Source organism: Melospiza georgiana, chromosome 19 (genome assembly GCF_028018845.1).
Source record: "Melospiza georgiana isolate bMelGeo1 chromosome 19, bMelGeo1.pri, whole genome shotgun sequence".
Lineage (NCBI taxonomy): Eukaryota > Metazoa > Chordata > Aves > Passeriformes > Passerellidae > Melospiza > Melospiza georgiana.
This window is the reverse complement of record NC_080448.1, coordinates 6,487,366-6,498,466: the sequence shown is the minus strand read 5'-3', so window position 1 is coordinate 6,498,466 and position 11,101 is coordinate 6,487,366. Positions and strand designations below refer to the sequence as shown.

The 11,101-nt window shown below is 50.6% G+C and overlaps 1 protein-coding gene across 1 annotated transcript; it reads right to left on the bottom strand.

Annotated features, from left to right (window-relative positions):
• Window positions 1-986: 986 nt before the first annotated feature.
• On the bottom strand, window positions 987-10,845 carry DHX33 (DEAH-box helicase 33). The gene is made up of 12 exons (XM_058037532.1): window positions 10,625-10,845; window positions 9,696-9,856; window positions 8,235-8,462; window positions 7,454-7,624; window positions 6,737-6,922; window positions 5,542-5,653; window positions 4,967-5,126; window positions 4,515-4,603; window positions 4,093-4,220; window positions 3,337-3,540; window positions 2,533-2,619; window positions 987-1,528 (listed from the first exon to the last, which is right to left on the bottom strand). The coding sequence occupies exons 1-12, from the start codon at window positions 10,797-10,799 to the stop codon at window positions 1,220-1,222; spliced, it is 2,010 nt and encodes a 669-aa protein (XP_057893515.1). The 5' UTR covers window positions 10,800-10,845; the 3' UTR covers window positions 987-1,219.
• Between the last annotated feature and the right edge of the window lie 256 nt (window positions 10,846-11,101).

Sequence of the window (11,101 nt, the reverse complement as noted above, 5' to 3'; positions counted from 1 at the left end):
TCATACATGATGCATAAATTCCATTCAAACACAGGATTCTGTCTGGTCAGTGTCAGCTTCTTCCTCTGAATCCTGATGGCGTCTCCAGGGCTGAGCAAGGCAGGAAGAAATTAATTTCTCCTGATAATGGAGCAATAAATTCTCTTTCTCTGAAACATTCAGGTGTCCTGTGGCTGCTATCTCAGTGCGAGTACCTCATTCCTCTCTTAAAAAACATCCCACACACATAGTTACCATTTTAACTACAAAAGTTACCTTTCAACTACATTTACCATACTATTAAAACATTAATACAGCACTACTAATCAACACAACAAAATACATATAGTAAATATCTGCATAGAGCTATATAATATGCACTTTTCTCTTGCGATTTCAGAGTTTAACTCAGAACCTCGGGTCCCTCCCCTGATAATTCTGTCCCAGGTGTATCAATCACCTCTCCTTTCCCTCCCTGACCTCTCCCAGCACTGTCTGTCAGTCCTGGCATTCCAGAAGGGCACTGAGTGATTGGCAGATCCAAAGGATGCCCTCTACCCCTGGGGGGCATTGGGCCATCCAGGTGTCCTTTGTCCCTTTGTCCCTCCCCTCCTGTCCCTGCTTGGTGGCTCCCTACCCCTTCCCTGCCCCTCTCCCTGGGGTTAAAGGAGCAGCAACCACGGGCTCAGGGAGTTCTGTTGGAGCTGGTGCTGCATTCAGAGGCCTGAGGGCCAGAATAAAGCTCTGGATCCAAACCCTCCATCAGAACCAACTCCTTTTCTTCACCATCGCCTTAAAGCTCCTCTGCCAGAGGGAAACCTGAGGAGCAGCTCCTGTTATGGGGGGAAGCTCCATCCCAGCACCACCAGAGCTCCTGCAGGCCTGGACTTGTCTCCATGTGCCAACTGCAGCATCCAGCCAGCCCAAAGTGTCTGTGGGGTGAAACACCACACACCCAGCCAGCCCAAAGTGTCTGTGGGGTGAAACACCACACACCCAGCCAGCCCAAAGTGTCTGTGGGGTGAAAACTGCACACCCAGCCAGCCCAAAGTGTCTGTGGGGTGAAACACCACACACCCAGCCAGCCCAAAGTATCTGTGGGGTGAAACACCACAGTGCCACTATTTGGTTCAGCAGCTTGGCCAGCCAAGCTCAGCCACATCCCATCTGGCTATATTGGTATTATCCCAATACTTTTCACAAAGTCTTTCAAGGAGAACCAAAGCCAGCTGGTGCCAGGTCAGCTCTTGGCTGTCCGGAGCTTCCTGTGGAAGAATTCGGGCGCGGCCTCCAGCAGCCACTCGGCGTCCACGGGGCACAGGTCGCGCATGTAGCAGCGGCTGGTGCGCAGCAGCCCGGTGAACACCACGCAGGCGGGCTTGCACTGGAACAGCACCGAGGAGGGGTGGATGGCCACGGCCTGCTGGGAGCCCACGGTGCTGTAGGAGCCGTCCGGGAGCAGCTGGGCCGCGTTCATGAACAGGCTGTGGGCCAGGCAGCGCCGCACGGCCGCCGCGTCCCCGCGGCACGACTCCAGCGGCAGCGACAGCTGCGGGCACAAAGTGAGCGTGAACAACCTGCACCCTCAGGGGATACTGACACAGAGGAGAAACTCTCCAGAGTAGAAATCCATTTTGATTTAGGTGAAATGTTGAGTCTGTGGTTAGAAAACATAGCTATTTAGCAATGTGTGTGTGCTGGCACCTGAGCATCTCACTGTGGCTCAGTAAAACATCTCTGTGGATATTATGCAAAGGTCCTTTTTGCTTCCTTACCCTGGACTATGCTAGCAGCAATTCAGACTGCTACATTCCACTTGTATTGAAGTGTATAAAAGAAGCATTTCCAGTGAAGTTGAGGTTCCAGCCTATTAGCTTTCTGACCCAGAGTCTGTGTCACTTCTTACCCAGTCCTGACCCTTACAGTGACACTGGTTCACTTCAGAAATCCTGGGGGATTTTCCTGTGTCAGGACACTGGGGGATCACTGGGAGTTCAGCTGAGTGGATACTAGGCTAAGGCAGACTGAGAGCCAACACAATGGATCATCACTCTCCCTCTAAAAGGGAGTTTAAGGCTGACCAGGATTCACAAATGATACCCCAGAGGGTGGCTCCCATGTCACTGCAGACTGCCAGGGGTTCAGTGGCAGCTCCCACGCTGTGCCCAGCAGGAGCAGCACTGAGGGGAAGCTGCTGCCACACTGAATGCCTGACTGCATGGAGAAACCAGCCAGCACAGGCTGCCAGCTCTCTGTGGCACACACAGCACAGTCCCAGCTGCATTAAAGCAGGAAAAACCCTCAGCCAAATCTGCCCTTTTCCTGACAAGTCTTCTGAGAGGTTCCCATTTCTCCTTGACTCACTAAGCCCTGCAGCTTTAAGATTTTGGGATGCAACTGCACAGTCAGGAATTTTAGCCAGCTATTTACAGGAGAGTGAAAACAACCCCACATTTTCTCACTTGGGACTTGGTGCAAAGTAACATCAGTTTGGGGACAAACAGGAAAATACCAACAGGTGAAACAGAGAAATAGAATATGGAGGCAAGTTACCTTTACACAGATGTCCCTGAGCTGAGCTCTGACTTCTGCCATCAGCTTCATGTTCCTGCCATTGATAAAGTTCTCTCTGCACCATCCCTGCAGCAGACAGACCAGGAGTTAGAAGGGGATATTTCTTCACCCCAGGAGCATGACAGCCTTTGGATACCATGGAAAGCAGAATCCCCCCTACAATCTGCCTCAGAGAAAACATGCTGACCCTTTTCCTGGTCATATTTCTACCCCACTTTACTCCACTATGTCTAGATTCCCTCCCACACTGCTCAGAAACAGCAGGTGGTGGTTCTTTCCCCACTCAGAGCTGCCCTGCAAGAACAGCACTAGTTATCTTGCAGGGGGTGAAAACAAATCAGGTAAGAATGACAGGTGCTGCAAGGAATGGGGTGCATGAGTCCACACATCCACAAATCAATATGAGGGGTTGACAGAGTAGGATAAATCCAAATCTGCTTTTAAACATGCTCAGTGTTTTTCCAATGAATTCTGTCCCAGAGCTTGCCCATGTATTTATCATCAAATCTCAGCACTCTCCCACTCCCTTTTGATTCCAGCTGGAACCAGGGAAGGAAGAGCCCTGGCTGTGATTACAGAACTGACCCCACAAAGCTTTGCCAGCGCTGTCTGTAGGAACCTTTGCTACAGAACTTCCTCCAATTCCCCAGTTGTAAAAGATGACCCCTTTTCTCTCTGATTGGAGGATGCCTGTGGCACCAGCCATGGAGGATGCAGGGGTCACTCTGCTCTCTGCCCAAACCTCCTCAGCTCACACAGCACTGGCAGCTCAGACCATCCCACCTTGTGCCCGTTGATGCTCTTGTAGGCCCTGTACACGTTGAGCAGGGTGAGATGATCCCCCTCACTGGAGATGAACTTCTTCCTGACAGCCTGCACCTCATCCCTCTGGGCAGGGGGGTTGTGGAGGACACTGTCCACTGACAACAGTGACACAATGGTCAGGATCTCCTCTGCACAGTGGAACTGAGGGGACATGAGGATGGCCTGCACAGACACAACAAAACTCATCTTTAGTTGACCAAATCCACTTCAGCTGGGCAGATCCTTCTGCTCTCTGGCAGTCCAGGAACTCAACCAAACATTGTTTAGGACAATCTCAAACATCTGGGCCTAGGATTGGCTGTAAATCCTCTGATGGGCTCACCAAGCACCTGTAACAGCACCTGCCAGGCTCCTCTCTGAGACTGCCCAGTGCATAACCAGCACAGACACAGTGACTGAACCAACTACAGCAACAGACATTTCATGGACCTGCTGAACAATCCTGAAAATTGCAAGCAAATATGTCTTGTTCACCTTCAGAGGTGCCAGAGGAAAGAAATTATCTTTTAAAAACTCCTCTGAATTTTAACAACAGATGACAAGCAATCCAGCAAAAGGGCTGTAAATTATGTACAATAATGTACAGCAAATATACCAGTCCAGCTGCAAACACCCCAAACGTCACACCTTGTTTAAGAAGTTTGAAAGAGAAATATCAATGGTACAGAGATGAGTACAGGAGATTAAAAATGTTAATTTTTCTGCAGCTTTTACCTTGGAGAACTTTGGATCCAGTGGAAAGGCTGCCATTTTCTTTCCCAAGGGGGTCAGGACAACCTGACCTTCCTTTTGGGTCACAGCTCCCAGCAGGTCCAGCTGATCAATTGCTGCTTGAATGGCATCTGCCAAAACAGGGACATTGGGCTGTGAGGCCTCCTGCCTCCCAGTGAGGGATGTGAAGATCAGCTGGTTCCATCACTGCCTCCCTCCCTGGCCAGAGGCACCAGTATTTTCCATTTAGAGAAATCAGGGTCCAAAATGTGGTTTATCCTCCTCTATCTACTAGAATAAGCACCTTTCCCCATTTACTCTTCCCTTGGCAGTCAGGGCACACCTTCATGTTGTGTTGTTATGACACCTTATGGCCCAAGATCTTCCTGCTCTTTGTCCCCAAGGCTGCCTTTGTAGCCACTTACCAGGAGATGGTTTGGACATGAAGTCAAAGGTGAGCACATTGGGAATTTTCAGGGCCAGGAGCTGAAGCACCACACTGGCCAGGTTACACCTGCATAGGCAGAAAAAACAACTGAGATAATTCTTTTATTTTTTTCATAGAAGCTGAGATAGAGTCTCAGGTCTGTGCTGCAGCTTGACAGAGACAAGTCTGATGCTGCTGGTGAAGCCTGATTTCCTAAATCAAGAAGATGCAAGTCCAAAATCTGGAGGACAGTCAGAACTATTGCTTTATATGTTTGGAGACTCAGTGCTCAACTGTCCACTGAGCAAACATTTCCCAGTTTTTCTGTTCGATCCCCACACATTCTAATTTTTCTCAAGTCACCCCACCAGCCCCTAGATCAGTTTTGCTGCTCAGTTCTTCTCACAGCTGTAAAAGATGTGGCAAGGAGTGTGATGGCTCTGTCCTCACCTCTGTATCTCAGGTGTTGTCATCTCCTCAAACTTCTCAAAGTCCTCCTCCGTGTAGAGCCGGTAGCAGACCCCGCTCTGCTGCCTGCCTGCTCTGCCCGTGCGCTGCCAAGCCTGGGCCTTGGACACCTGCTGCACTGCCAGCACCTCCAGGCCAGTGTCTGGGCATGGAAAAGCACCACCTCAGTCAGTGCCTGAGGAAGGCACAGCTTTGGAAAACACTGAGGATTAGAAGTAAAAATTCCCAGCGTTTGCCATTCAAATCCGGCTCAGAGCTCACTTGGTTCAGCACAGTGAACTTCAGCACTGTGCTTCACTTGGTGAAGCAAAGTGAACAACCCCATGCTGTATCCATGAAGAAAATATTCACATTTAACAGATTTTTACCCCCTCATGGCTGATACTCAAAAAAAAACTCCACAAAAACACCACCAAACCCCACACCCCAAACCTGGGACGTTAATTTAAACAGCATGGAGGGTGTTTGAAATCCTCTTTCAGTGGGGCTAAGGGCCTCCAGTAACTTCTACAAAGCCAAACCCAATTTTGCCCCTGTTCCTTCTCAGAACTCCTCACCAGGGCTGTACTTCTTGGCTTTGACCATGCCTGTGTCCACAACGAATTTTATGCCAGCAATGGTGATGGAGGTCTCTGCGATGTTGGTGGACAGGATCACTTTGCGACAGCCCTGGGAGAAAGGAAAAAATCAAAGCCAGGCCAAGGCCACCTCAGAGCAGCTACAACACAGAAATTCTGCTGCTTTTGGCCTGTGTGGGCCAAGCCCTGCCCCACATTGTGAGCACAAACTGTGCTTGCTGTGCCAGCTCTCAGAAACTAAGGTAACCTTCAGTTTCTAAAACATTCTTCTGCATTTGCAACAAAACACACCACCAGAACAGCTGTTCTCAATGCATCTTTCAACAATTTTGGTTTCACTTCTGGCATAACATTTGTGTTCTTATTTATCTGTTGAGTAGGTAAAAAAGAGCCTGAGGCAGCATGAATTCCTTTCCTTATGGGCCTGACAAACATTCTCAGGTTTTCAGCTTACTCAGTACTTCCCCCATTAGCTGTTGTAGCTTTTTTTGTGATATGGACAAAAAATTCCTATGAAATGGAGGAAAGTTAAATTCCTGTGCCTTCTAATCCTTTTTTTTTATGATCCCACATGACTTACTGAATGCATCTATTTAAAACCATCACAGTTGCAGTGTATTATATCTCTGGAACCACTCAGCCTAAAGCCAACAGAGACTATTGTCACTGTCATATTTTCTGGAAAAATCCCCTTGCCCAGGATTCTTCTCCTGGGAAGCTGGGAAGGCTCAGAGAAAAAGGAAAACAATATTATCTCATTTGCTTCTCCTGTGTTTTGCTGCTTTGGAATGTGTTTAATCATTGTTTACCAACAGGTGGTTGTTTCATTGGTTTCATGTGAATTGTTTGACTTAATGATCAATCACTGTCAGGCTGTGTCGAGACTGGAAGGAGTCACAAATTTTCATTATTATCTTTGTAGCCTTTTCTAAGTGTCCTTTCTGTATTCTTTAATATAGTTTAGTATAATATTCTTTAATATAAAATAGTATCTTAAAATAATAAATTAACCTTCCGAGAACATGGAGTCAGATGCATCATTCCTCCCTTCATCTTGGAACCCCACAAACACAAGAAACTATTGATTACTATCAGTCCAGACTGCTTTAGCCTCTTAAAGCCCACATGTTTCATCCAAAGACCTATTGAAGCCAAACCCCTCCTATTGCCTCACCTCAGGGGTGGGTTTGAAGGCACGGAGCTGTTGGGAGTGGGGCAGAGAAGCATAAAGGGGCAGCACTGTCATCCGTGGGCAGCCCTCAGGGAGGTGCTGGGCAATGTCTCGGCAGGTTTTGGTCATTGCTTCAATTTCTTCCTGACCAGTCAGGAACACCAGGATGTCCTGGCATGCAGGGGCTTCCTGGAGCCAGAGGAAAAAGGAAGTTAGGAGGGTTTGGGTAGAAAAGGAGAACTGAGATTGGTAATGAGATGTGGCTCTGGCAGTCACTGAAGCAAGCTAAGAAGAAAGAGGAGACACACATGTGGTGCAAGGATGCAACAGCCAGAATTCCCAATGGATTCACCAGAGGCAAAGAGTAAATCACATTTTGAGAGATCAGGTGTTAAAAGGATGGAGGAATTGCTGTGTCCTCAAATAACTGTCCATGCCAGGCAGAGAGGGCCAGCAAGCACTCAAGTACAGAGAACTCAGGTGAGGGGAACATTCAGGTTTTAGGCATGAGCTGACATTACAGAGTTTTGCTTGGCAGTGTCCCTTCAGCTCCAGCCTGGACATACAGGTCCCAAATCCCAACAGCAGCAGCAACTTCAAAGCACTAAATGCAGTTTAATGAAACAACACAACAACCCAGGTGTTTGGCAGTCAAACATCCCAGCAAAAAACACCAACCCCTGGCCCCAGAGGGACACAAACATGCAGAGACCCTCATACCTGGTGGATCTGGAAGATGGACACCAGTGCTGCCTGCAGGTAGTCACTCTGCCTCTCCTTGGTGTAGAAGATGTCGATGGGATGCTGCCGGCCCTCCAGATAGATGACAGGAGCTCCACTGAAGTACTGGGAGAACAGGTCAACATCCATGGTGGCTGACATGACAATCACCTTCAGGGAGAGCACAGCACGGGTCAGCACTGCATCTCCCACCCAGCTGGACACCAACGAGTCAGGACCAGCCAGAAGTCAGCTTCTGGATCCTGAGAACCATGCTCAGAACAGAAGAGAGTGATCTCCCCTCATTAAAGCCATCAGCTTTTTAACACAAGCAGAAAATGGTGTGACAGAATGGGCTGGTGTGTGGAACGAGATCATGCAAAGCCTCCTGCCAGACCAATGTGCTTTCACACAAATTCCTGACACGTCCACCCATCCCATGTGCAGTGCCCTACCTGGGAATGAGCATGTCCCATCAGGCAGTGCTCCTGCAGCTGGAGTGATCTCAGCAGCAGTGCCAAAACCTCCCCAGCACTCTGTCTGGGGCTTTGGTGGAAAAAAGGGATCACGGTGGTGACCAGATACCTTGTTCAGAGGTGTCATATCAGGTCTACACGTCATAAGTCAGACACCCTGAACTACTGAGATTTAAAGTGACTTTTTAGGAACAGAAAAATGGTCTAAGCTGAAATCCTAAACCCTTTGGAAGGCCCCAGGAGATGCTCAGAGCAGCCAGAGCCCAGCCCCACCCGCCCTTCACCGCCATCCTGGATGAACACACTTTCAGTGGCCGCAGCCCCCGCTCCTTTCGCTTCTTCTGAGCGGCTTTGACCACCCCGAAGAGCACATCAGTGTGGATGGTCCTCTCGTGGGCCTCGTCCAGGATGGCCACGCTGTACTTGTGCAGCAGGGGGTCCCCGATGGCCTCGCGCAGCAGCATCCCGTCCGTCAGGAACCGCAGCCGCGTCTGCGCGCACGAGCAGTCGTCGAAGCGCACCGTGTAGCCAACCTGGGCGAGGGAGCGTGGGCAGCGTGGGCACACTGACTGGCATTTCACACTGCCCTCGTGCCACAGGGCAGGGCCACAAAGCCCCTGGTCACTGCACTGGACTGAGCCAAGCAGGAGTGCACGGGAAGCAGAGCAGTTTATCCGCTGTGAGCGGTTCCTCTTCCAAATGTAGTAGGCCACACAAATGACACTCCCAACATTTGTGGTTGGCTTCTTCCTAACTAGAAGTTCATGGTAAATGCCCCCCAAGTTCAGTTTGGTTTTTCTTTCCTTTTCCCTTTCCTTTCCTTTTCCTCTTCCTTTCTCCTTTCCTTCCCCTCCCTTTCCCCTTTCCTTTTCCCTTTGCTTCCCTCCTCAAAATGATTCCAGGCTCTCCGAGGATTTTATACAGGAGAAGACCTTCTCCCCTGCTTTTGTCCCCCTGACCTGCACTAATTCAGCACTCTGCTCTCCCTGACAGTGATTTCTGACACAGGAAGCAATGGAAGAGAGCACAGTATTTTTTTTGTTTTATTCATGGATCAGTATTTTTGCAAATGGAACAAGCCAGATCAAGAAGTACAAAGCCACAGAGACAGACCATGCCCACCCTGTCATGGGACAGGTAAAGAGCAATTTTTGTCCATTCATTTAATTATAGAATCACAGAATATCCTGAGCTGGAAGGAACCCACAGGGATCATCCAGCCCAGCTCCTGGCCCTGCACAGACACCCAACAATCCCACCCTGGGCATCCCTGGAGCATTGCCCAAACTCTCCTGGAGCTCTGGCAGCCTCAGGGCTGTGCCCATTTCCTGGGGAGCCTGGGCAGTGCCCAGCACCCTCTGGGGGAAACATCTTTCCCTGATATTCAACCAACACCTCTCCTGACACAGCTCCAGCTACTCCCTCAGGTCCTGTCCCTGGTCACAGAGAGCAGAAATTGGAGCTGCCCCTCAGGAGGAAGTTGCAGACAAATTCTCCACTTCTCCAGCTGAACAGGCCAAGTGCTCTCAGCCACTCCTATCATGTGGCCCCTCCTGACCCCTCACCAACTTCATGCTGCTCCTTTGAGCACTCCCTGACAGCTTTTACATCCTTGTTACATTGTGGAACCCAAAACCAATTATGAAATTAAGACTATCCCCCCTGTGGCTGGTTATTGCCCCACCCACTGCAGCCTGACAGGGCCCCATCCCCAGAGCAGCACCAAACCAAAATGTATCTGCAGAATTAATCTGTAGATAACCTACCAGCTTGCCCAGCTCTGTCCTCTTCTCCTCAGCAACCCTGGCAGCCAGGGTGACAGCTGCCACCCTGCGGGGCTGGGTCACAGCGATGACACCGGGCTGGCCAATCCCCGCCTCGTACAGGAACTGAGGCAGCTGGGTGGTCTTCCCCGAGCCTGTTTCTCCTAGGGAATATCAAGGGAATGGAGTATGTCCCCACACTTTTATAGCATTGTCAAACTGGGTTTTTTATGGTAACTTTTAGCCCTGTTTGAGGACGGGGAAGCTGAAGACAGAGAGGGAAAGTCCCACCACAAAGCAGTGGCAGGTCAGAGATAGCACCCAACGCCCTCCTCGCCCACCTCTGCAGAGCTCCAGCCACACTCTGGTTCACAAACCCACTCCAGCCTCTCTGCAGGGGAAGTGTCTGTGCTGTGACACTAACAGGAGTGACACACTAAGCATTTTTCACTTAATTACAATAAATGCTGTGTCTTTACTAGGTGGGAAGTTGTATATCTTCAGCTCCTGAAAAGTCTAACAAAAAGCTTTTTCGTTTGCAGAACAGAAAAATATAACCAAATCAGTGAAAGCATAATAAAATCAGGGGAAAATGTAAGCGAGGAGAGTCTTCAGAAAAGGAGAGTTTGGCCACTTAGCTTTGACTGAACTCAGGCAGACAGCGAAAGGAGGGAAATCCTTTAACCTGCTCCATAAAACAATAAAATCAGTGAAAACGTAAGTGAAGAGAGTCTTCAGAAGAGGAGAGTTTAGCCACCTAGCTTTGACTGAACTCAAGCAGACAGCGAAAGGAGGGAAATCCTTTAACCTGCTCCACAGAAACCCCGGCTGCCAAAGCACAGCGGTCATTGCCGGCTCACCACACTTCAGATTTACACCCAGCCCGTTTCTGGGCAGCTTTCCCAGCCGGGGGCCCTGTTCCCGGCACTCACCGATGAGCACGGCGGTGTCGAGGCGGCGGAGCCGGGCCAGCAGCGGCCCGCGGGCCCCGGAGATGGGCAGGGAGCGCCGCTGCACGTGTGCGGGCGGCGCGGCGCTCTGGGGCTGCGTGCCGGGGGGCGCCGCCTTGAACCGCTTGGCCGGAGGCTCCTGTCTGTCCTGAGCCATCGCCCCTCGCGGTCCCGGCCCGTTCTGTCCCGCTCCGTCCCGGAGCTCCGGCCGCTCCCGCCGGGACCGCGCTGCACGGGCTCCCTGGCGCAGCGATGGCGTCACCGCGCGACGCTGCGCAGAGCATCCTGGGAGTTGTAGTCCCGCCCTCACCGCCGCCATTTGCAGCGCTCCCGGCTCCGGGCTCCCCTCAGAAACATCGCGAACCCCAAAGGGCAGCAAAACGCAGCCAAGGGAGGCAGAAAGCCGGCTGCGAGCAACGGAGGGACACGTTGCCATTCAGTCCCAGTAACAAGTCCTGT